This window comes from Parambassis ranga, chromosome 20 (genome assembly GCF_900634625.1).
Source record: "Parambassis ranga chromosome 20, fParRan2.1, whole genome shotgun sequence".
Taxonomy (NCBI): Eukaryota; Metazoa; Chordata; class Actinopteri; family Ambassidae; genus Parambassis; species Parambassis ranga.
In genome coordinates this window covers 10508097-10535074 of record NC_041040.1, presented here as the reverse complement: position 1 = coordinate 10535074, position 26978 = coordinate 10508097, and the positions used below count along the sequence as shown (strand labels likewise).

The 26978-nt window shown below is 40.8% G+C and overlaps 2 protein-coding genes across 4 annotated transcripts in view; one reads left to right on the top strand and one right to left on the bottom strand.

The window, feature by feature from the left end:
- Positions 1 to 403: 403 nt before the first annotated feature.
- On the top strand, positions 404 to 26978 carry rnf32 (ring finger protein 32). Its single transcript, XM_028432870.1, has 8 exons — positions 404 to 415; positions 975 to 1188; positions 1264 to 1406; positions 2669 to 2826; positions 3435 to 3543; positions 6659 to 6826; positions 7627 to 7861; positions 26856 to 26978. The coding sequence occupies exons 1-7, from the start codon at positions 407 to 409 to the stop codon at positions 7855 to 7857; spliced, it is 1032 nt and encodes a 343-aa protein (XP_028288671.1). The 5' UTR covers positions 404 to 406; the 3' UTR covers positions 7858 to 7861; positions 26856 to 26978.
- Positions 8040 to 26978, bottom strand: part of lmbr1 (limb development membrane protein 1) — a 28942-nt gene continuing 10003 nt past the window's right edge. For all 3 annotated transcript variants that reach the window (XM_028432867.1, XM_028432869.1, XM_028432868.1), the window contains 12 exons: positions 24902 to 25028; positions 24605 to 24673; positions 24462 to 24526; positions 24119 to 24191; positions 20521 to 20610; positions 19029 to 19105; positions 18456 to 18533; positions 15338 to 15411; positions 14990 to 15080; positions 14287 to 14353; positions 11122 to 11283; positions 8040 to 10712 (listed from right to left, as the gene is read on the bottom strand). In XM_028432867.1, the coding sequence (XP_028288668.1) occupies positions 10627 to 10712; positions 11122 to 11283; positions 14287 to 14353; positions 14990 to 15080; positions 15338 to 15411; positions 18456 to 18533; positions 19029 to 19105; positions 20521 to 20610; positions 24119 to 24191; positions 24462 to 24526; positions 24605 to 24673; positions 24902 to 25028 (1059 nt within the window). In that variant the 3' untranslated portion in view covers positions 8040 to 10626. The remainder of the gene's footprint in view (positions 10713 to 11121; positions 11284 to 14286; positions 14354 to 14989; positions 15081 to 15337; positions 15412 to 18455; positions 18534 to 19028; positions 19106 to 20520; positions 20611 to 24118; positions 24192 to 24461; positions 24527 to 24604; positions 24674 to 24901; positions 25029 to 26978) is intronic.

The following is a 26978-nucleotide window of genomic DNA, read 5'->3' as shown; positions in this document are numbered from 1 at the left end:
GGGATCGACACAGAAACCTGTGAAGCTATCAGCTGGATGAATGTAAAGTGTGCAGGTATTTTACTGTAATAAAAACAGCCACATTGTACATAAACCAGTAAAACATTAAACAATCTTCATGTTTATAGATTAGCTTTATTTTATTTTGTTACACTAAGCTGCATTTTTGTTAAACCTGGTGGATTCAAACAGTAGTTTTAGCATCATACACATGAAATTACAGTCACACAAAATAACACAAAAAAATCAAAATATATATCATAGTTTGGTTCTTTTATTTTGAAAAAAGTCACAGTTCAGCGACGTCTTGGCTCAGCCAATCAAAAGCGGGGATGGGGCACAGCGGCGGTCAGAAGGGGGAGGGGCTTGGTATCCTGGTAACCACTCAAACACTGATAGGATGGCAATGCGGAAGGTTTGGATTTTAGCTCCTTTTTTACCACTCTTTACTTATTTGCTGACAGAAAAATGCGCTGACAGTTAGTTTTCTCATCTGTACATTTAGACACGAGTCTGCTTCTTTAATAAGGCTTTAAATCTTTGTAGACTCGCGCAATTAAGTCTGTTTTGCACCTGGTAGCTTAATGAGGTCGTTAGCAAAAAGCTGCGTCACCTGAGCTGCACACAGAATACAAATGAGCAGACATATTTATTTATTTTCAGTGTTAAACGACATTACTATCTTCTAAGAAGGCCAGAAGACAGACTGTGCTCTCAATGTTGATTTTAAAAAAGTAAATTACTTGACACGCTAATTGCTGCATTAGTGAATTATCCTTGGCAATGCAAGCATTTTCTATGTGGCCACACAGTGAGTTATCCCTGCATTTTGCAGTCATTAGGTTAAGATACAGTTGTTTCTATTTATTGCTTTGTTTTTCCTCAGATTAATGAATTTGCCAAAGTTGTAACTTTAGTTATGCCTCATGCATCATTTTATATAACTGCAGTGGTGGATATATACTAATTTTCAGAAGTCTAAAGCGAGCAACTCATTGGTGACCACCTCAGCTGCCTTTCAAGACCACATAACACGCAGCCTCCTGTGTACTGATGCCTCACCTGCTGACCCTTTTTGGAGGCGTTTGACAAAAACATTCAGAGATCCCAGAGCCAGAGAAAGAGTGGAAGAAAATCAAGGGGACAGAGAATATGTACTTGATCCTGCTCCGTGTCCTTTGACATTAGGTAAAACAAACACTGGGGGTTACTTTCCTGTATGACCTATAAAAGTATGTGAGCAAGATTTATCTTTTTTTTAAGCTCAGAAGTTGGGTTTGGTGGCCTCCCCTGGTCAGAGACTGACTGAGGATGAATGGACTTGGATCAAGTCGAGGTCTGTTCAGCAGAAGGAGTCAGCTCAGCCCTGTGCAGTATGCAGGGAGGAGTTTGGCCTTCAGCCTCAGGTATTCCCCAACACTGTTGTTGCTGTTAATTCTCTGTGAGAGAACTCTTTTTTCCTTACACATTTTTAGTGTTCTGTGTTTGTCCTCAGGGAAGCCCGTGCTTCTGTATACACACACACACACACAAAGTCCCCCCTCCCCTGCAGTTCCTGTATGTTCTAATCTGTGTAGACAACTGTACAAATTTACCCATACTGCCTTGGAACTCAAGTGTGACGTGATGATGTAGCAATCAGTGTGTTACTGTGAGGGTCATTCAGTCTTTTACACCTTTCCGATCCCCTTTTAAGATGCCAATCTCCTCAAGAATGCAGGGACTAGAATAGGCGGCCTCACAAAGCACAGTTGCCATAGATGCACGTGTAAATATTAGTTTGACTCAGGGGGGAAAAAAAGTTAATTAGAGCCTGCTAACAAGGGAAAGTGACAAGACGGAATCTTTGTTGATTTGGCATTTTCCTGCAAGCCTTTATATTGTCACAATGAAATTGTGCTAGAACCTTGTGTCACATTGAAGCAATAATATGACAGTTAAAAATGCTTACAGCAGCAGTTGTGCGGACTGAAATATTTACTTCTCTTTTTAATATTCTTTATTCACCGAACAATAATTGTAATAGGCAAGTTTTAGCTGATTTCTTTATTGTGTGTCTGAGAATAAATCGGGAATCAGACTTATACTTTATTTATCCCAGGGGGGAAATTGCTTAAAACTGATGTCTGCAGCCTTAAACCATGGAGAGATGTGAAATTTCTTTCTGGTCTGATGGCTTGTTGAGCCCTAGGAAACTGTACACTGCAGGGGGCCCTTTCTCTGGTGATGGAGTGTGTTGGTCAGACCAAAAACAATGGGAAATCAATACACCCCCCCTTGCCCTCTAGTGATCTGAGTAAACTGGTTTGTGTGCCAAGCCCCATTGCTTCAGTTGTCTCCTTTCAGACGATAAAAGAGTCCCTCTCCCAGGTAGGAGGCTTTATTCCAGGTCCCAGTCAGCCCACTGGGGGTCATGCTGACACCCTCTATCCCCTCGGCAAATAACACAGAAAGGCACATGCAGACAGTCACATGTGTGCACGGATACACACAGGTTTTGCATAGCTTAAAGCTCACACTATATGGGCACAGACTTACAATACATGTTGAGCGAGCTCATGGGAGAAGTCAGGGCAATCCGTATACTCAGTTAAACAGTCAAATCTAAACTAAGCTACTGTTTATATGCAGCGGTCTGATTCACTATCCTCACTCTCTTTTTTCTCAGGTGCTGCTCTCTTGCTCTCATGTTTTCCACCGAGTATGTCTCCAGGCTTTTGAGAGGTTTTCTGGGAGGAAGAGCTGCCCCATGTGCAGACGGGAGCACTATGAAACACGTGTGATTCATGATGCAGCATACCTTTTCAGACATCAGTGTGCCACCAGGTACAGATGTTTTATTTTTAAAAAAAGTATTAATCAGTGAGCAGAATAGTACTTCACTACTGTGAATATAGTCCCCTTTTTATGTGTGATGTAAGACAATATTTCCACTATAATCAGCATATTAGCAATGTTTTAGGACATATAGACTAAAAATCAAACACATAAACATTTTGGGGGCAACAGTGGCGCAGTGGGATAGCAGGGTTGTCCAATAACCGGAAGGTGGTGGTGGTTCAATCCCAACTCCTCCCTAGTCACTGTTGTGTGTTCTTGGGCAAGACACTTCACCCTAGCCTGTGGCGCGCCTTGCTAGTCTGTTTGTATGACACTGCTTGTGCAGCAGCCGTATCCCTCTGGGATTAATACAGTATCTAAATCAGAAATGCCTACATTAAACTGGAGGCATTCCAAATAACATTCATTATAGTTATGAGTTGAGCAACTGAGCAACACTTCACTAATAACCTAAATGCTTTACTGAAGGGAATGCTGCATTTTCTTTACAAGAAACAACAAATATTAGCTTTTAATAAATTTTGTTGCCCATGCACCTCTTTAGATTGTCTTGCTTGTTGACTTTTTTTCTATCTGTCTGGCTGCATGTGTAGAATTCAGGCATACTGGCGAGGCTATGTTGCTCGGAAATGGTACAGAAACGTCAGGAAAATGACCTGCCCAAAAGACAAACGGCTCAGACGCAAGTTTTTTGAAGCAAGGGTGAGTTTTGGTCACACAAAACATACATATCATCATCATGAGTGTGTTTACATGCAGGCTAATATGTCACTCTGGACACATGGGACATGCTGAAGTTAATCCCATCTTTGGACATGTACGATGCCAAAACAACTAGCCAACAATCTGAAAGACAAGTGGGCAATAAAAATACCTGAAGATCTGCAACTCCAAAGAAAGATGAGAGATGTGTTTGTAGGGTTGAACAAGTCAGTTGCTGGTAGAATTATCTACCTCACTACAAGCTGTGTTAACATTGCTTTTCTGTCTTCAGAACGCTGGATCAGGTCCTCTATTGATCCTCTTCAGAGGTTATACTCCTCCAGTCCCATTTTGCCTACATTTTGGCATTCTTTGACTGTTAAGTTGGCCAAATACTTACTGACCCCAGTGTTAACCTGCGTAAATGTCCACACACACACACACACACACACACGCATTCATGCACACACAGACACACCTTTACCTGCTCTCACCGTCTCAAGTACCTTTGATGCTTTGAAGCGTAGGCTGTTTGTCCACTAGTGTGGAGAGAGTTTTGTGTTTTAGTCAAACAGTCTGGGTCAACACAACAGCACCATGTCTCCTGTGCATGTTTGGCTCTGGTTTTCCTTCATCTGTATATGTCTGGGGTAGGATGGAAGAGGGTGAAGAGGTGAAGGACTTGACTGGGCTGTTTGGATACTTGGCACAGATTGCCATTTCAGGTTTTGATCTCTATTTAAACTATATATCATGACATTCCTGGACTTGATGGAGGATTGTTTTTGGAATGACTGACCAATGCTCTCATAAGCAGCCAGCTGATGGGGTCGCTGGACTCTGAGACTGTTTTACCTTTATGGTAGCTCTCTGGAAAAGGGAACATTGCCACCTAGTGAACCGCTCCCCGCTGAGGCCTTGAATGACCAAAGATCTACACTGGTCAACATTTGTCATCTGTTTTTTCAGGGGTGTTTGAGTCCTTTCGGATGCAAATTCAACCAGTGAACCAGTGAGACATAGGCTGTGTGTCCGGTGTTTTGCAAAGGACAGGCTTTATTTATTTCTATGAGGAGTGTAATCATGCAAAGTGCTCCTGTGCTTTAGAGGCTAATCAAGCAAAAGTGACAAATGCACAAGGGCCACACTTTCAATGTGTTGCAAGGGTCAGAGTGTTCTACCCATCCCCCTGCCATTCTCCATCATCTCACCAATAAACCGTGCCATTATATGTCTCATAAACAAAGACAGCATTTACTGAGCCAATTAACTCTGTTCTAACACATTAGGCCATGTCAGGGGTTCCACATTCTCAGGATGTAGTCATAAACGGTATGAGCCGCTCTGCATTCAGGTTGTGTGATTCAGTGGTTGTGGGTGGTCATGAGATTGTCTCATATCTTTTGTCACACTGAGGATGATCTTCAAGAGCAGCGCAACACAGCGCTGACAGGTCTGATTGACTTGATTTTTAAGAGGAAGACGTATTTGCTTAGCTGACTGTAATGCAAACAGGCGTGTTGGTGCTAAGCTGGGACCTGTGTGAGATGGAGAAACCTATTCTTTCAGTTGTGCTCATGAAGGCAATAAAGCATCTTTGTACCATGAAGCCACAGGTGTTTCCTGGAAGAAAAACATGTAGATATCATGTTAGGTTCAGAATTCTTATCAGCTCACCCTGATGCTTTCAATTTTTTGCTGTTTTAGAGGTCCGACCCCGAGTCAACACGGTAAGGGAGACAGTACCGACATGAAGATGGATTGCTGTGAGATAACACCTCTACGTCCACTTCTACTCCTCCCTTCCCCACCTCTGTGTCCTCTCTCTTGTCCACATCTGCTGTGGAGCAAGACAAAGTTCACCAGAGGCTCCTCTGTTTGCCTTAACTGTCGGAAAGTCAGCCAGGCACATAAAAGCCTTCATCCTTATGGTTAACAGTTGTTTAATTAGTGATAAAAGCTGAGCTGTAAAGCAATTCTAATGTCACTGTGACTGTGTGAGTGTGTGTGTAGCCTGTGCAAGATGATTCAGAGGCTAATGCAACTCTAAATAAAATGTTGGTAATAACCAATGCATATTTTTTGACACTTTGTGTCATAGACCGATTGATTGATCAAGAAAATCATAAGCTGTCAGTTTTTTTTTTGCAGTGACAGTTACTGAACTGAACTGTGCTTATTGATCAGCAGATTAGTGATTGAAGTTTGTCACCTAGAACAGGATATGAGATACACAGCTCTTACTGACTGCATGTGTGATTTCATTCTCCGGATAATTATGCAGAGAAAAATAGACAATGTTGGTCTTTGTACACTTATCCATATTTGTGTAACGGATGACCAAAGTCAGCTTCCTAGTTTCTGAAAATCAGCTGGATGAGAAGCAGATTTAGAATAAAGGAACAATGAAAGTTTTTTTTTTATGCTGATCCTGAGAGATTTCTGCAGCAATTTGTAAGCATGGAAGAGGCTTGGGTCCACCACTTACAACCAGAGATGACAGCCCTCATTGTTTCATTGACTATGTTTTTGATTTTAATTGTTGCCTAGCAACAGCTGCTGTAAATGGGAGAAGACAGATGAGTTCTGGTTGCAGAGACATTAGAAAGAAGTCTTCAAACATTGTCTGTCTATGTGTTCCATAGAATAGAGGTTATTTAAAATCCATCCTTCCTCAGACTGGATTCTCTGACGCCAAATATAATATTCCTAAAACAACTGGGGATATTTATGCAATGTAAACTTTCACTAGGTTTCTAAAATGCCCTCAACAATAGCTATAAAGATAAGATGTGCAAGTAAGAGACACCTAAGTAAAAAAAAAAAAAGTCCCATATATACGTATGTGTGTGCAGCAGAAAATGTGTCGGTGATTGTGCGTTTTCACGTTTTCCAGCACTATCTTCCTTTTTTTTTTTTACTGGTTTCCATTAATTCTTCATGTTAGAAGGAGACGTGACTGTATTGATCTGGCTGTTTAACAACTGCACCATGTCAGTGTGCCTCAGCCATTACAATACACACACAATTAGCCTTCGCCGAAAACACGACTCTATTGTGTATCTGAACGAAACATTCACATCCTTTGTGCCACTAAAATGGTTTTTCTAATTAGTTGCAGGAGTTGAATGACAGCTTTGTCCGATACTGTCACACCGACATGGAGGCTTTTCTGAGTGATATCGACCGCTCACTGTCATCAAGCAGACGAGTGTTCCAGCAGCTGGAGAGAAAGAGTGTCTCTGAACCTCAGGAGAACGACTGGGACCGAATAAAGAGCAAGGTCAGGACCAAGACACAAACACAAGGCCCCACAAAAAATATTTAATCCGAGTCTGATTTTTTTTTTTCTTCCTGCCTTTCCCTTCCGCTTGACATGTTAATGCTTGCATAGGGACCACAGCATCACAGCTGCAATATAGAAAGCACGTATCTCTGAGGTCATCATTCACTTTACCAAATGAATGTAGGCTAATAATCCTCTGTGTTTACCAAAAACACTGGCAAGCCTGATAAAGCACGGCAGGCTTTTCATCGCCTGGACTGCTGCAGAGGAACTGAAAAGACATTAAGATTTGCTGTTCCATAAGGCTCCATTGTTGGCTTTCACCACAGTCAGTACCATTTTCCATAGAGGGGGTTGGGTGTGTGCAATGAAGATGCCTTTTTTTTCTTTATCTCATGTGAAAAGGTTGAGCACAAGGCAGGAGAGGCTCAGCCTTGACATGAAGCATCAAACAGTGAATGTGCTTTCAACACATACCTTGCACCTTTTCCACGGGTGCAAACTCTATAAAGCGGAGCACAGCTCGTTATGAAACATTTAACAGCAGGGGCATGAGGGCCTCTAAATACAGGAAGCTGTTTTTGGTTAATCATTGGTGGAGTTATGTATGTTTGTTTTTACATGGATCACTGATAAACATGTTATCACCTTGTTCTTGATCAAAGTTACTAACTGTTCTTACAATAAAATCACCCTAACTAGACATAATCCTCTCTTCATATTCATCATCCTATTTCCTCTGATTATGCACAGTCCTAGTATGTGGTATAAAATGTGCTTGTGTTAAACTTTGACAGGTTGTCCAGAGAGGAGTCTGGGACTGCCCAATCTGCCTGACGGCTCTGTGCAACCCAGCAGAATCTGACGGCTGCAACCATCAGTGTCACAGACGCACCATGCTCCTGTCCTGTTCCCACCTCTTCCATCAGCTCTGTTTAGAGGCCTTCGAGGCCTTCACAGTCTTCAGCGCAGACGGCATACCTTCGTGTCCACTATGCAGATCAGCCTACCACAAAAAGCTCATCTAATCAGGTACAGATGCATTTCTTGTTGTGGCATTTATGCCTTTATTTGATGGTGGTAGAAGAAATGTGAGATGAGAGAAACAAAGCAGGGATTTAAAACCTTCCCTGTTACGCCACTGCAAGTGAATACATGCATTTGTCCAAAGTATTTATGCAAGTCCCCCAAAAGCCACAATGAACAAAAGGACATTGAAGCATTTTCTTTTATTTGCAAACACACAAACATCAAAAATAATAAAACAGACATTTAGCAAACTGAGAAATTGTAAAAAATACATTCACAAAACATGTACCAAAAATTACATGCAGAGGTCGACTGACACAGACAGAAATAAAAGCTGCTTTACTTTACAGTACAGGGAAACTCTTAACCCCACCCCACCCCCACCACGGAGATGTACTGTAAAGGCAAGCAGCTTAAAAAGCTTGTTTGAATAGAAAATGGCCTCGTCAGTTTTTACCTCAGAAGTGACTGTGAGTATGATTGTGATGTTTTATAACGGGTGTGACACTTCCCTAAGTATCCGAGTCCAGTTTTAATGCGGTGTGTAGCTGAGAGAATGTAAACACAACTATGATACTGTCATTCATCCTGATTTAAAAAAAAAAAAACTTAATAACTCATTCGTCTTTTTTTGCTGTACCGTCTCACTTTATGCCCTTCTGATTTTTCACAGTATCCAAAGATCATCCTGAACAAAATATTCTCATGATGACGTGTGAAGAAGGGAAAACTTTGATCATCTAGTTTTCTTTAAATACAGTTCTTCTAACACAGTAACATCCAATCACAGACAGTTTTGATGTAAAACATTCCCTGTCCCCTGAAATGGCCATTTCAAATGCATAATAAATCAGTTTTACGTTCTTCCTTTCCTTCTGACATCATGTCACTTAACCATGAAAACACCTGACATCTACGACGTAACACCATTTAAAAATAACATCAGATCACTTCATTTGAGCCTAACAAGTTTCATGTGTTATGAATGAGTCTCAAAATGGAGCCGCTGTGACAACATTCTTCCAGCTGGCTTTAGACTTAAAAAGTCAGTGGCATAACAAGAGATCACAGTGGAACTGTCAAGAGACTCACAATGCACATGTACACATGCGCAAATTTACATATGCAAACTCTACAGAACAACAAACGACCTTAACATCAAGCCTGCAAAATGCTTGGATGGTATAAGGCATTTAAGGTGGTTCTGAAGACAAAGAACGTCACAGTTCAGAGGGTTATGCAGCAATACGACGACACGTAAAGTGGGCCTGAGTCACCAAGTCTTTCCCCCCACTACAGAGCTGGATGTTTTTCACTCATGTATTGTGTGTGTGTGTGTGTGAAGACTATTGCAGGTTTGCATTAGATCTAGGTGTTTATATTAAAAAAAATGTACAAAAAATACATAATGCTTTAGAGAGTCAGACCCTCAGTGGGCTCAGAAAGAGTCCATCATCTAAATAATGCGAAGCAATTTAATATGTACATTTGAATACAACATTTACAAATAACTGAAAAGAGGAGAAAAAAAATTGACAATTTTCTGTCATAACATCTTTAGGAAATTATCTTCAAATACACACATTGGAAATGAAGTCAAATCTAGAGCACCTAAAAAAAGTTCTTACCCTACTTCATACAAACTCATGACATCATCAATAAAGGTAAAGCGCACTTGAGTAAAGCCAGATAAAAGACAAATGACTGTGGGAGTACTAAAATCTGAGGCCAGTCATTAAGAAAGACAGAGCCGATGCATAATGTGAACTTTATGTATTGGCTGTGATCAGTGTGAATAAATGACTCCTTCTCATGCTCCACAAAGCACATTTTCTTTTCACATTTTTTAGAGATGAAAAAAATGATAAACTGACACCTTATCAAGCCCGTATCCGCTCACATAACAATCAAAAACCAATGACTAGAGACCATTAAGGGTCTGTGTCCATAGGCTTTTTTTTTCCAGTGACTTCGGTCACAGCCAGTTGAAAATCATTGAATGTCTAAAAACATTGTCAAGCTCATCAATGTTACAAAATGAGTTCTTTTTTCTTTTCCTGCAGAGGGGAAAAAGGTCAGAACTCAAATTTATTGGCCTTAATCTTCTTCTGTATTTTTTAAATGTAAATGATGGAGACTTGACAATCCAATTTAAGGAATGTGGAAACACCAGACAAGAAAAGTGCTTGACAGAATCTCTGCACTGTCACTTCCAGTGCAGAGACCACCCCATGTGGACACAGACCCCGACTGCAAGTGCACCATGTATCACCGTCAAAGATTACACATACTGACCTTAAAAAAAAACTGTTGAATTGTGGGGGTGTTTCATTGCTGTGGACAGAACCAGGCATAAGGTGCAGTGTTTCACCTGCCTTGTCCTCCTTTCAGTGAATGCAGTGGGGTAGATTTTGTAGAATACCAGGTAGCAATGCTGGGAGGGAAGAGTGCCCCTGAAGCAAGAGATTGGTGGTTTGAAGTCACAGTCGTGGTTGAGGTCAACATCAAGGTCACTGCAGTGATGCCAGTCTATTTCACTCCTCAGTCTCAGCCCTGGCTCTGTCCCAGCTTCCATCCGAGACGCAGAGGATGGAATGTCACGAAGCTAAATTGCTCTCAGCCTCCATTTGCAGCATCTGTCAGACACTGCCTGGGTTTATTAAGTTCCTTCCAATCCTTTTCACCTTTCAGCAGTCAGGCAGTACTATCGAAATCTCCCTTTGGCTGTGCTAAAGCGTGTGTGTGTGTTTGTTGATCTATCGTCCCTTTCACAGAGTTTTCTGATGCCCGTTGGCCGAGAGCTTCCCTGATTCAGGGTCTGTGGGGCTGTTTGACAGTTGCAATTTATCCAGACCTGGGCAGTGGGAGATAAGGCAAAAAAAAATCTCATTACAAAGCCTCAGACTTTCACTTAGACAGACATATTGATGTCCTTTTTCCTCCTCAGTGCCTCTGTCTGACATTTTCTGACCCCATCCCACCCTGCGTATCAAACATCCAGAGCCCGTCACCATAAGCTTTGAGACTAGCCCCATCCTCTGTCACAATATTCGATACCATGGCACACTGGATCTGACTGCAGTTTCTCCTATTTTGTCATTTAGGTTGGTCTATCTGAGAGACATAAGCACCATCTCTTTTCAAAACCACAGACTGTTTTAGACATAACCTGTGTAGATACAAAATACAAACTTTACAGTGATCATTTGCTGCAAGGCAGTACCATTTGTCAGAACACTCAAGACAAAATAAGTGTAGTTTACCTAAGGCCTTCAGGAGCTCCTCCCGCACTGCTGAGGTGAATTTTCTCACAAGACAAAGTGTTGTCACAACCGCAAACAGCATGTTGTATGAGAGGACAATGTAAAGGTTTCCCAGCCAATTAAATCTCCCGAAGTCTCCTAGAAGATCAAACCTGGTGATACCTGTGAAAAGCAAATACATAAGAAATTATAATGTCATAGTAATAATAAATATATACCATATTTTATTTTATTTTTTTAAATTTGACTTGTAAAACAGCTGGTGAAAGGTGAAAAGGGAGTATAAATCATTTCCCAGTATGCCTAAAAGGTTGCAAACTCCACAGAATAATCAACATTTTATCAAAGCCAGCTTTGACCAGATAAGTTTCGTCTCCATAAGCCTAAATATTTTTTAAAGCACCAACAGGATGAAGGTGTACTGTTTTACAGTATATTGATTATAAACAATGGATTGTAATAGTTGTGTTATATTTTAACTGGTTTTAAAGTCCGAGTCAAATTAAAGGCTCACATTTTCCAAAATAAGATTTTACACAAAGGAGAGCCACTCCCCAGTTTTCCCCACACACAGATTCATAGTCACCTGTCCACACATCCACCTGAGTCAGCCACCAAACTACCAATGTAACTAATTCAAACAAAAAACAAGCACAATCTTGTACATTTCCATGGAGCTGTGGGGTTGCAAAATTCCAAGCAAATTTCAACCCAAAGACTAAGAGAAAAGGAGCCATCTACATCAACTCTCTGTGCCCTAAATATCCCCGGTCTTACTTCTTAGGCTTAATACCAACTATGTCAGACATTAACTGAAACATGACCAAGTTTATTTTAGACAGAAGCCAGTGCTTACAGAAACATTCACTGATCCACCACGTGGTAAAGTTGATGCTTATTCAGCACTTGAGTGTGCCTTGGCTAGCAGTACTGTAATGTCACAGAAACACAGAACAAAACTAGTGGTGGTGCTTGTTTCTGTGCTAAACTGTTGCGCTTCAAGGTGTCACTGATGACGATGGCTGCTGATTCAGCATACACAATTAGCTGATGAGTGCCTGACATGGCTACAACTAGTGCCAATGGTGGGAGGCATTCCACAAAAACTTGGCCATTTACTCCTGCAGGTTAGCTCCTCAATGCTAGGCCTGTTTAAAACTGCCGTCACAGCTCATCACATGCTGCTCGGACAGCCATCAACACCTTATTGTTATCTTGCATTGTGGCTTTAACCTACATATTCCTGCAGTTGAGGGCGGGCTAGCTTTACCATTCCGTAACAAGTGATGTAGGGAGATAATAAAGCATTCAATAACCTCATGAGCACAGTTGTGTTGTAAGATTAAAGATGCATTTCTGTGTTCATTTGCATAATTTGCGATGAATATTACTTCATCAATATCGTTTGTCTGTCTCGTCATCTGTATGCAGACTCATATCAGTCCTTGTCTCTGGACATTCTACTGCTCCTGTAACATCTTCACAACCTCTGTCGTCAATTAGATTGGGCAATCGATTCAGTGTCTGGAGAGATGTATTTACAGCCACAGTAAGCAGTTTGGCAGACATCAGGGACCCTTTAACAAAATTGCCTGTGAAGACACAGGGAGAGAGATGATGGAGACCTCAGTCGATACAGCTAGCCTCTGTGGTCTGGCTAAACTCATTTCTAATGCCTAAGGTTTTGATCTTGGTTTGGTAATTTGAGAAAATTTAATTGGAGGCAAAAGAGATGTGCAGAATTTGAGTGGCACTGGAGAATTCAGTTTTTACTATGCTAAGATATTAAGTTCAGGCACTCAGCAAAATGTTAAAATGTGAAAACATTCTTGTCGTGAGTGTTTCCTGTGCAGGAACAAGGATAATGTATTCTACATTAAGATTCATAATATACTGTTCAATATAACGCCATCTTAGTTGGGGAATCCTTAATTTTCTAAGTCACACCACCATATGCAAAAATACAGTATCAAAAAACATGGCAGTACATCTCACAGCCCCATGATCTCTCACCAGTGTTGAACATGCTTTTATGTTTTAGTACAGTTCTCTCATCTGCAGTGCATGTTTCCTCCACTGGCACACAATTACCTCATATTAACACAAAAAAACCCTTTCTTGTCTCTTAACATCTCACTTTGTCACACTCAACTCTCCACATGTCTTTTTCTGGGAGGCCTTTTTTCTTCAGCTCTGTCTCATGCATTTAGTCCTTTTCATCTATTCAGTGTCACAAAGCAGAACCTGTTGATATTTTGTAAAGCTCCTAGTGAGTCACTGTATGCTCGCTCATTCCCATTCTCCCACTCTGTTGATCTCACACACACACACTCGCATACACACATAAAGTAGTGCTATTTAAACAGCTGTGCTCTGCACTCTGCATGTTTATTAGAGCCATTGTGATAGTGCTACTCCTGTCATTTTTACCCTTTCTTCCCAAACTCCTTTCTAACATCACTATGGGAAACTATAGGAGAATTCAACTTCAGTGGCCTGGTGTTGGTGGTGGCACTGAAATGGTTGTGGGGGGAGAGATAATACCTTTTTTTCATTTGCATGTGGTGAGATACCTATGGAATCTCAGCTCCAGTAAATCTCACTAAATAGAGTAACTAAAAATAATTATCAAAATGCAACAAGTTTTATCTGTTCCCTAATATAAGTGAAAAAGAAAGCGAAAAATAGCCCAGATATAAAATCATTGCTTTATAACATTCAGTCTGTACACAAACGTTATGTTTAATATTCATGATAAACATGCCTACATTTTTCAAACGTCTTTTATTTTGGCACAATCTCACTGACAAGTGGCCCTGAATTCCAGGAAATTGACCAATAGTGACAAGTCTTTATCGGCACCACCCCAATCAATAGAGGAAATAACTGGACACCGAGGCTGACACCAAGTAACAACCACCAGGGCTGGCAATTTAAGTCCACGTTGAAATGTTTAACGTTGCAGTTCAAAAGCAAGACCTCCATGTTAAAATGACCAACTTTACAGCTCTGGTCTCCATGCTGCTTTATATTTTTAAGTATAGGTCGAGTTTTTCCAGCAGCAGATTCTCAATATCTGGCAAAAACCTGCATGTTTGTGCTAAATTCCAGTGTAAAAACATATTATATAGGTGGACAAACATATACATAATATATTCTACTCACCTAGAGTTCTGGACATCACTGGTAGGGCTGAGCTTAGGACCAAGATGGAAACACAGCAACCAATGATCTACAAAAAAGACCAAATAATTAAACTTAAGATCTTAGATCTCTCAAGCGCTTCACTCTAGTATTATTATTATTACTACTATTGGAGACAACTATGGGAAAACCTGAAAAACAGCATCAGCTATGATATGCCCACACATATATATGCACACACCACTTGATGATAAATTGGTTTCACATATACAATTAGTACCTCTGAAGTTGCTCATTACCAGGTTCCCTCTATTGTCCTTTCAACTCCTTTCACTGAAGCATCATGGCTAGTTAACAAGCCTCACCCCTCCCAAACTCATTACCAAATGAATAGGTGCCACTATGGGCTGAACACAGCACCCCATGCCCCCTACCCACCCTCCACAAAAATTCCACCCTCCCTCTGATGTACAAGAAAGGAGCTTGCACTTTGCCAGTGTTTACGCAACCCACAAACAAATATTGGACAGATCAACTAAAGCCATTGAGAGGCCCGGAGGAAAACATTAGTGAGCAGTTGGAGTTCAGAGCAGAGAGGAAGGCAAGAGTGATGGGGGGGTAGATGAAATACAGGGGGGGCCCAAACACATCAGCACCTTAGGAACAATTTCAGCACCCTTGGCCCCACTTCACCCCACTCCCTGTCCTTCCATCCCGTCTTTACCGTTGTCATGGTTGTGTCGTCTTTCCTGGGAGTGAGTCCCTCAAAGACACGCAGGCTGTAGAATCCAACAACAGAAGACGCCATCAAGTAGCTGTTCAGCAAATCAATCAAGGACCAAAAACACTTTGGTGCAGAGGCAGAAGAAGCTTTTTTGACCCATCTTTTTATGTTTCCCAAGCCACCACCTTTCAGCTGTGATAAAAGGTGACGAAACAGCATAACATGTTTTCCGGAAGGTGTCTGGCTGAACTATGTCCTGAGTAAACAAAACTGCCTTGACAATGTTGCTCTTGGCCACAGAAGATACTGCTCTGGTCACAGACAAAGGAGAGGTCACTGAAAGGATACAACATGAGGATGATCTCCAGCACTGCCTGAGCCACGCCAAATGTGGACAAAGATGTGTTCCCAATGCCTCGGTCCTGGAAGATGGAGATATAAACTGGATTATACAACATCATATATAAGCACATCTTTTATAACAAAAATAAATTAGATTGGATAATATGTTGTGCTGGGGTGTGCAGTTGCACACCCAAGCAATTATAGAAACCCTGCAAAATAAGTATGCAGTGCATGAAGAATTTCCCCACTCAAGAAAGACAGAGTGAAATTGGCTAAGTAATGAATGGAACAAGATGAAAGGCTCTTTGCAAATCACTGTCGATCATACAATATGTGAACAGGTGTTCAAACAAAAACGGCACATTGCTTACGGTAAGAAGAGTGTAGAGGCTGAAAGCACGCCAAAAACATAAAAACAACAAAACAAATACTTCAGCAAATACAGTAGGCGCACCCCCCACCTCAAACCCTAAGGCCTTTTGAAACTGCAATAGGAGAAAGACATACATTCACATACGCTACACATACCAAGCATCTGTGTTGTCAAATGATAAATATTTGCTTTAGTGAAACTTGGCACCTCTAAAGCATCACTGTATTGTATGGAACACATTCTGTATAGTACTCTGCAGATATTACTTGTCACAATTCTGTAAAAGTGCACACTTAAATTGGGATCTTGTAGTTAATCATACACAGACAAAGTGTTAATGCTAACTGCACAGTATAATACCAATACGTCTTACTATATATCCCTTTACTATGTGTACATAGCTGTGTAAACTGCCGTGCAGATTCCTTAAAGAAATGCAGCTCAATTATACCACCTCTCTATATATACACTGCTATTACTACTGATGCAAAATACATATATTACAATTTCCCCTTATGACTTACATGTCAATTGTATTTTATTTCTTCTCACCCACCGTGTGTGTCTCTATCATGATTTGTTTTGTAAAAGAGCCTGCAGAAAAAAAAGGAAAGCCTGGCAGGTCGTTTCATGCCTTTTTATGCAACTGTCATCCTCCTGAGCTTACTGCAGAGCCATGGTGCAGTGCTCTTTTTCCCTTACAGAGAATTAGCAGGCAGCATCTGATGTCATTTGTTAATGGAGGGAGGGCGAGCATGTGTTAAGATTGTGTGAGTGAGTGCACAGCATGTGCTCTCACAATATGCATGTATGTGCGCACTTAGGACACCTAGTACTAGCACTGTATACTTCCTCTCAACTCCTCATTCCAGTAGCTAGAAGGGTGATGGAGTGTGTGTTTGTGTATGTCAAAGAGAAGGAGGGGTGTACATGAAGTGGAGAAACTGGTAGATTTGTCTGTACTGCCTGTCGTAGGTCAGTCAACATATACACAAGATTACCACATTTAAAATACCTGTTCACACCTATCATACTCCTAACTTTTTCACCTTTAGTGAGGGCTCCAAGTAGGGTACCTGTAAACAATAATTTCATCATAAAAAAACAGCTTTACACCAAATAATTACAAATACCAAGTAGAAAAAAAACTGTTGTAAAAAAACACTGTGCTATTAAAATCCAGCTACACATTAATGGAGATGTTTGTGTGAGTGCAACAAACTTACAGCAAATACACTCTTGCAGTCTTGCAATATAACTCCTAAGAGAAACACTTGTACCCTGACCTTACAATAGGCTAGTATTAAAGTTGATGTAGAATTGAATATTTACTCAGGTCTACACAGGTTTTTGTGGCTATAAATCTAGTAAAAGTGAAGTGTGTTTATAAGAAAGGGCAATTTTATTGGGGTGAAAACTTCTGTTCAGTCATAGCCAGTTGTCCAATTCACAAACTATGATATCAAATACAGTGGCTACCAAAGAGTTGTTTTATTGGTTTATCTTAGTACTTGTGGGTAAAGCTGTAAAACGCTGTGTCCTTTGACAGAGACAATGCATACTTCTCATCTCTATCCACCTGCTCTTCCTGCTCCTCATCATCTTTCTCTACATCCATCCTCTGCTCTGTAAAGTGGAACGGGACACTGCTCGGTATGCTCAGGACAACAGCAGGATGCTTAGTTAGAAGGGAAGACAAACATTGACAAGGCACTTCCATTGTGCTCTCCTCCCATAACAATCAGCACATCAGGGCCACATTTGACTTTCCCACAGTCTGAGCAGTCCCTTTGCTCTGGCAGTACCCTGTCCAGACATCAAACCACACGTGCTCTTTACTTCTTTATATCGCTCCACTGTCCTTATCTTCTCACAGACAGTGGGCAGGGGGGATTTCTGTGCCTTGGAGCAGAGAGTCTAAGTGTTTAAGAAAGAAATGAATATCATATCAGTATTGATTGTTTCAGAGGACGAGACTCCCCTTCTTGTAGTCTTGTGAGATCAGAGGTGTGGCATCTATCCAACTCAACAAAATGCATAAACCATTTAGTGGGGCCATACTGTCAGGAAGGACAGCTTCAACTACATGACAAGTGTAATTTGGGGGATTTTCTGTGACGCGTCAAGCCAAAGAAAACAACTCTGCTCAATAAAATAAATGGAATGTCGAGGGCAGCTCTGTCAGTTACCCACGAGACGCAAAATGAAATGAGGGAGAAATAGGATACATTATGTTGCCCCTTTTCAGACAAGAATGCAACCACAGGCGCACACACATATACAAGCACACACATGCACGCACCTCTGTCACTGCAGATGAGATGAGATACGGAGAGCTTAAAACACATTGCATGTTAGGCGGAGATGAGAATCTCTGAGAGCCATTCCACACTTGGTTAGTCTGTTCACAGTAAGAGACCTTCACCTGGCCTGTCTGCCTTTACAGAATGCAGGAAAAGCAGCGTATTCACTCACTGTGGACATGAGACGTATATCAAGCTCACTGAATCTGCACACGGCTGTGAAGTGACTTTGAATGAGCTTCCAAAACAAAACCAGAGGCACAAGGTTGAAGCCTGATTAACATCTGCTTGAGCCTTTTCTTCTAACATGCACCTGAGCATATCCGGAATTTGATTTATGTCTCCGCCAGGGACATGGCAGGTCTGATAGGCAAGCTCTTCCGCAGTTTACATTCTGGGTGTGTGTGAAAGCTAAAAATGTACTTCAGTGAGATGGGAAGCTTACTGTGGATCCCTTGGGCATGGCAGTCTCATCCACTAGAAGGTAGAGGATATTCAGTGCCACCATAAGCACTGAGATTGTCTGTAGACACAAAGGAAGATAAAGATTTGTTTACACGTGGTATAATTACAAAAACATTGGTCAAATCCTCCAAATCAGCATCATGATATAATTGAATAGCTGGGGCCCCACTGAGCTGTAGTGTATGGCGATGCATAATAACTATCTTGGGATTGTAAACTGCTACAACATTAAGCTTTTCAAAACCTGAACAATGTGGGGGTTGTCTGGTGCACGTGCCAGCCTTGCACATGGCTTTTCTGCCTTATCTAACCGTATCAGACGACATAAACAGTATTTCCACACTATAAATTATTGAAAATCACAGTTGTTAGCAGTTGGCTATTCAGCATTATCTTAAACAGCCATTAACCAAAAGTAGTTTCCCCACCCTGTGGAGTCTGTGGGAAAAGATACGTTTTGAGGTACAGTGTTAGTCTCAGTGGCTACCAGCCAGGCTTTGTACGCTGTGAGTAAACAGTTTATGCTTAATGATAGGTCACTCTCAGCACTCACCGTTCCTGTGAGCAGGATCAGCATCACTATGGGATACAGCAAGTTCTTCTCCCACCCCGATGCTTTCTTTCTTCTCTCTGACAGACAATGAACAAAGTGTGAGGTTCTAAGGAGTACATGTATAACCAGCTCTTAATAACAGTGAAGTAAACTCTGCCATTACAAACCACTTTCCACCACTTGTTAATTAATATGCTCATCAAAGATAACTACTAAAACCGCAAGCCCTCTGGCTTTATTTGCCGGGTTTGTACTGCTTGGTTTGGTAAAACATATTGTGTGTGTGAGTGTGTATTAAACATAATCTCACTTCTCATCACAACCACCCCACCTCTAGGTAATATACATTTCACACCCATCAAAAATGATGCTCTTCCTCTTTAATTAGTCATACTTATCATGGCCTAAATTAGTGGAAACAACAATAAATCCCGGATAAAATGAAATGCAACAAAATTAAGTCTGTGATTTATATGGTTACAATGTGTGTGTATTTGTGTGGGGTGGGTAACCAATCTTTCTCCTTCATCCAAGCCAGATGAAACATTTCAATTTTATATCTTCCTCATATGTCAGCAGCTCATCACTCATATTTGCAGACACTGCTGACAGCCTGCACATGCCCTTACAATGTGCATGTGACTGCTCTCTTATCCTTCCCACATTGACTTTCTTTCTGTATTTTCAACCTTGTTAGTTCTCCTTATTCTCAAAGTGCATCCACCCTGCCTAGTTGAGAAGTTTGCCAAGTGCACTTTATATGCACCATCCTTCTAAATTAATGACATCACTAAAAGGCTTGCTACAATATAAAGTTTGCATCTTGTCCAATATCCTAAGTGCCTTTGTGCTCTCCTCCTCCCACCCTGCTCCCCAAAAGGCTCAGGCCTCATTTATAATATCCTAAAATGGATGGAAAATTATCAGGCAGTTTTGGCAAAAGTCCAAATTAAGAAATTAAGGCAGATGAAGAGAAAGCAGCTGCCTGTCAGCAATATGTTAAAAAAAAAAATCAGTCTTTGGCATATTTTCCCATGGCAATTCAAAGTACTGAGACAAAATTTATCAGCCTTGTCACTAGTGGTGGAGGAAAAAAATTAGTTCTTCGCATCGCGATTTGGCCGTGGACGATTCTGAATCAATTATTAAATGTTAAAGCATCAATAATCTAAATGTAAAATAATAACATAAAATGCACGGAACGCAAAGGCTTTACTGGGACAGACAAACAATCAATGTCCCACTGTTTTCTGATTGCTTGCATTGTGTGTTTGTGTATGTATGTAGTAGCATGAGCGATCGAAGGAGTGAGAGCTTTTACTGTTAATACAAGAGCTTTAAAAAGCACACAAGTTTTTGGGCAATATTAACAAGCCGAACATCATGATGCATCCGTAATCCAATAATAATCGAATCATTGGCCCCTAAGTCGTAATCGAATCGAATCGTGAGGTACCCTACAGATTACTAATCACGTAATATGAATGCTTACCTAACTTATTCCTTTGATTTCTGATATTGTCCAATTCTTTGTTGAGCTGGTGTGTAGAGCTTCCTCGGGTGTAAGCATGTGAGGATGATCCTGTGGGGACAGAAAAAAACAGAAATGAATAATATTTGCTTGTAACTCATACTTTATTTGGAAATGTGGATCATGAACAAAATTACACAATGAGTTTTCTATGCAGGTTGGGATAGGTTGAGAAGTTGAGAAGAGAGGCACAGAATTGATTCTCTGCTCATCTACGATTAGAAGTAGTCAGTTCAGGTTGTTTGGACTGCAGCAGGGTGTAGGCATAGCATCTGGGGAGTTTTTTCTGGGATCTCCTAGAGAAACTGAAGGAAGCTGCACAAGACAAGGAGGTGTCTTTGCTCACCGTTTAGCCACCACAATGTCCACCTTGAGAGGTAGTGGGATTCTTGCATGAACGTTTTGTGAGATCGTGTGATGATATGATCTTTACTGGTTTGTTTGCAACAAGTAATCCGATTGGTTGAGATTAAAAAATGCTACCAGTCACCTGACGACTATTTGCTGAAGTGCCTCCTTTTTAAATTTTGTTACAGCTAGGTTGTAACAATCAAACTTATTTTAAAACCTGTTCTTAGTACTATAGCTTGATTACTTTTATACGATAAATGCATTAACTAATGTACTTTTTACCTCAGCATTGTATATTAATAAGAAATCCCATCAAAACAAGTAATCCTGCTCAGAACATAACAATGTGATCTCAAACAAGCAAAAATAATCTCTTGTGTCAGGAGCTGTCTAGCACATGCCACAACTGGTTGAGTGGGCTGGATAAGACAGTAAGGGATTCTCCAGGAAAACCACAAGGCCAGCTCATTTAAGGCTAATTTATCTATTTTACTCTGTTTTCCTTCCAGCTTGACACACTTGCATAGAGGGCCCTCACAGCCAAAGTGGAAGAGTATCCATTTGCACCCTCTGGGGTGATTGGCAGATCAAGACCAATTAGTTCAGTGTTACACCGTTACTAGCGTGCAATAAAAATACCATCTTTCATCTTTGTTACAGGAGTGAAGGACCAATCACTTTGATCAGACCTCTTTCTTCTTTCTGTTATTATGACACGCCCTGTCTGGATGGGTTTAGGTAAGCGAGAGAGGCGAGATAGACACAGAGAAAGTTAACTATGTCTGTCTATGCCCTCGCAGATACCTGTCCTGGGATCTGAGTAGGGGAAAGTTTGAACCCTCCGAGCAAACACAGTCACAACACAACAGGAAATGTCACAGATAGTTCAATAGCTCTTTTTCTCCAAAGACGAACTCAACACTTTGCCTAAGGGTAGCCAAATCTTCTTAGCCGCAAGTGAACTAATCTATCGCCTATGTGCATAGCATATACAAACATAGCATCAGCAGGACAAATAAATTATTCCTGAAGTGAAAAATAGGTTCTTAACACCCACAAAAATTAACAGATCAAACTAAAAACAAAGGACAATATTCTAACTTGTTCAAAGCTGTGAAGGGAAATGGTTTGAATTTCAACTGCAGTATCTTCAATGACATCACTCCAAACTGAAGTTAAATATATTCTTCTTCTCTTTCTGCTGGCAGCGTCAAGTAAAAGACTGAATTACAGCAAGGCAGAGATGCTGAGTGAGGATTCTGGCAGCCAGAAAAGCTTAGAGTAATTCAACATATCCTCTCCAACCTTTTCCACAGTCAAAAAATTACGTCATGCACAAATATGCTAAACACCATGCTGAGACAACAGAGGCTCTGGCAAGGTCATTGTGCCGCATAGCATCTGGACGAGCACTCTGTTGCTCTGTTTTCAGCAGATCAGGGTCTAGAGGGGACAGTCTCTACAAGTGTGTGTATCACATTGCGTGTACTGCAGTGTATTTATGTATTCCTGCCACTGGATTGCAACACTGAAAATGACCTGTTTAAAGCTACTGTTTGTGAAAGTTTCTTCCAACAGTGAGCAATTATGTCAGATACACATGGCTTTAGGTATCACATATCCCTGAAGATCTAAATTTTGGAACTGCACTGATCCAATATTTTTTACTCTTGTCTATAGTAATAGTATTTTTGTAGTAGTAGTTTACCAGCCTTAATACATGTAAAAGTTGTATCAAAAAGGTGCAATGTTGGGTTAATAAATTATAAAAATTGTTTCTCGTAAGTCTTATCAGCTTATCGGGACATTCATTATGCTCTTGACAAAGAAAGCAGACATACGTGACTAATGATGTACTGATCTGCAAGATTTAAGCATGTCATTACAGATGGGCAATTTTATGTTGAGGGAAGGCAACAAAGGGGCCAGACATGTAAATAAACAAATGCATCAACTGATGATGCTCAACAGTCCACATCTACAAACACAAACTGTGTAAGAGGATATTCTATTAGAGCAGCTCAATGCAAGCGAGGCAAGAAGGCAACATTGCTCGTCTCTGGAGTGTGTCCTGTGAACTGTTCCTGAACCGCTTTCTACATAATGCTCTCAGCAGATCAAAAGAACACAACTCAAGCCTTTAGTTTCACCTTCGTATGAGCAACAATGATGAGTATTTGCATGTGCGTGTGCATACAGTATGTGCATAACAACATTCACGTCTGATAAGGAACGGTTTAACTTCCACTGAACAATATCCTCCCTCGCCTCTGTTTCCCACCTCTGTAACAGAGAAAATGAACTGCAGCTTGGCTTCGCTGTACACATGGCAATGTTGACCACTGTTATTTTTTTCCTCACAGTGACTTGTAAAGATCAAACAGTCATGGAGATGATAAGGAGCAGATTACAATTATTCTATCAGCTAGTTCAAAGGAAGGCAATGTGGAATGAGCCCTAAGAGACCGTACGCATTGGTGGCAGTGTATGGCAGTGAACGGCATGGCATTCAAAAACATTTGTTATCACAGTGCGATCTTTCTTACCTCCCTGGTTTGAAAGGATGCTCATCGTCTTCATTTACTAACATCTGTACACTTGGTTGCGTGCTTGAGTTAATTTTAAAGTAGGTTTTGGAACCTGGCCCAAAAACTTCCTGCTTTTTGATATTATTTAACCTCAAACAAGGAATTTGGGAACTTACGAGGGCTGGACCTAAAAAGGAAATGCAGGCTAAGAAAAATCAACCTTGAACTTTGTGACCCAGTCCAAATAATAGCACCAGACTCCTGGCTTCCTCTCAGAAGTCCCTCAAAAGTTGCTGCTCTTTAATGTCCAAAGAACCAAGCCAGACGTTCTTGTGAAAGATTTCATTTCCATCCTATTAGGCTACCATTTTAGGCCTGACATAAAATGAGGCAATCATTTTTGCCAGCAGTGACAGTGGCAGTAAGGTGTCTTAAATGGATCCTTAGGAAAAACTTACTACACATAAAATATGGTCCTCACCTTGGTGGCCACTATTCCCTTTTGCAGAAAGTTATGAGAATATGGCTGTATCAGGGAAAAGGCAGTGTGTAAATATTTGTGTGTGTATCTGAATTTCCAATGCTAATTGATTCCAGTGTGGCCTACTCCATCACACCCAATAGGGCAGTCAACCCCTCCCCTTCACTCTAATGTGCCAACACAACTCCCTCAGACATACCGTTTAATCTCCTCTGAAGGGCTTCCTCCTGCAAATGGATGCAGTAAATCTGCTCATCCAGGTCCTCCAGGATCTAAAGGGGAAGGAGCAGAGTCGGAAGAGATGAAATGGGTTATAATTAGGCCCAAAGTGGGACTGGAGTGATGGCAGAAGGGAGGATGAGTTGGTGATGTATTTGTAGTCTTCTGTTGTGAATTTAAATGGCCGACTGAGGCATCTATCAGAATGGAATGGCTTCAGTCATTACTCTGATCTTTGTAAGTTAGCTGAAAATTCAGTTTTACAAAACCTTTTTTATTGACTAAACCATTTATATAAATACATAATCTGAATGATTACTTACTGTTGGCTTTACTAGTAACTGGCCCATGACTGTGAACATCCTGGACAGTCCCACAGGAGTGCACACTATACAGGACACAGAAATTAGAGGCGTCACCTTGTGTGTCTAAATAACAATAAGGCAAAAACCGTTTATGGCCTTACTTAGTAGAAGCAGTCCTCCCAGCAGAGATATACAGGAATAGAGGTATGGAAGATAGAATTCCCAAAGATCTGCAAAAACAAAATTAGTAAGTAGTTTTTTTTTTTCCATTTGTCAAGTGATCAAACAGCAAACCCATATGCTACTGCAATTTTCATGCTGAGCTAATCAACTCTCAGCTCAGCTTTTGTAGTTGAGGTACACGTGTGAGTGATGTCATCTAATTCTCTACAAGAATTAAGTTTCCTACATTACAAAACTACTACAAAAATGGTTAACTGAATATTTTAAAAACCTACCATAGAGTGACTCCATACTGGCTGCATCATTGTCAATGAGGGCTGATGCTACCCACACAATTCCCAGAATGAGCAAGGCCAGCAGGAAAAGCATCACAAAGGTCTCCAAAATCCGTGCCCTAATGCCCTGACAGAAAAGAAAAAAAAATGATTTAAATGTAAATGCGAGTTTGATTCATTATCACAACATCAGATACAACTGTAAATTGAGTAACATTAATTGTGTATCCTGTTTTAACACACTACTAAAGGTTTCTTTCATTTTTAGTTCATGGACAGCCATTTACGCTGAGTAAAATGGTGACTGTGCAACTGAAGAAGAAAATTATAATCAGTCATAAAAAGGAAGAAATCATGGCCTGAGGATGTGCAAAATATCACCTCATCTGTCTATAAAGGCTAAGGGCAGTGTGATTGCCCATTGAACCGCCTTAGCAGGAAGATGAATGTGGCAGTATCCAGGAATGATCTTTATGCTCTGATTCACCAAAATGCATCACATTTAAGCAAAAACAACATTCTATCAATCACAGAGGAGCAATTATGAGTGCACAATCACAACAACCAAAGAGACTTGTAGATACATAAATGTGCTCTATATATTATTCTTTTCTCTTTTTTGTAATGAAAAAGTTGGAAAAAAACACCTTAAATGGTGGTACTTATTTCATATCCAATTTTCAAATTCCAAACAAAAATTCCCTCCTCTGCAATACTGCTTCAATGATACTAAACAGCATTTTTTCCATTTACAGCACACAAACATCACATAAACAGTCCCATGGATTCCTGTGTAAAACAGCTCCTTTATATACATATATTGTGGTCTATAAAATGGGTCTAACAGGGGCCGGTGGTGGCAGAGGTGAAATTAAAAAGAGGAGGGGTGGTGCTGGGGGTGCAGTAAGAAGCATGAAGCCTGGCTGGGTCAGCTACTGTCTGCGATCAAGAGCAGACCTCCCATCTGGGGCCGATTAGTAGCTCCCTTAGCACCACGGTCATGTCCCAGGCTGTTCAGTTGAGAGGGTTTTGGGGTAATTTGGGTTTTCCGGGTCACAAACTGCTGAGTGGATAATAAAGTCCTCCTTTACCTGTTCACACAGTTTCCATACCCCCCCCCCCTCCCCTGCTGGAAAGCCAAATTGTCTAGCACTGTAAGATAGATCAGTGCTCTCATACACATGTCCGGTAGGCTACCAGGCATGGGATAACAAGGGCTTGAATGCTGTTTAAATTGGGTACATATGAGCAATTTGTTACCAGCTAACGTAATGGCTGTGTGGTTGCTGTTCAGTATTTGCCAACAGGTCCATGAAGGGGGTCTCTCTTTGAAAGTACCCCTGTTAATCATGAAGCCACTTTATAGAGTGACTGCTTTTAATTCTGGAGATTAAATAAAACATGGCTTAGTTTCTTAACACTGCTCCAAACCACCTGTCCAACAACAACTGCATTTAGACAGCTACACTCTTTCACTCCATTAATAAGTATGCATTGCTCATAGACTTATTTAATTAACTAATGTTACACAGTAAAATATTCAGCCTATACAAGCAATAGTAATAAACAGCTCTTTTGCAGGTTTCATTCAGAGTCAGTGATGGAAAAACTCCCCTGTAGCATCTTTCACTATTACTGAGCAATCACATGCCTCTTGCCTCCTCTTACAGTCTTATTCTGGAAAAGCCTCAGTGGAGAATTTTCTAGCACAGCACAGAAGGAATTGGGCAGGGCCTGGAGTGCCCCAGTGTGGCTGAGGTGGACACTGCATCCACTGGTACGAGGTAGCAGAACCTTTAGTCAGCATGAAATAAATCTATGGGATATATACATAACATTAACAAAGGGAATTATTTATGCAAACTAATTGTTAGGACAATTAATTCTCCACTCAATGCAGATGAACAGACTGCATTCATTTTGCTAACTGCCTCCTTCTCTTTTGTGCACGTAGGCTCTGAACATCCAATGGATGCTGCAATCAAGCATCTCACAGCCCAGCAGGCAGTGGGAATAACACTAAATCCCCCTGAATAAAAAAGATAGAAGGGAGTTGATGAAAGTGAGAGAAAAGAGA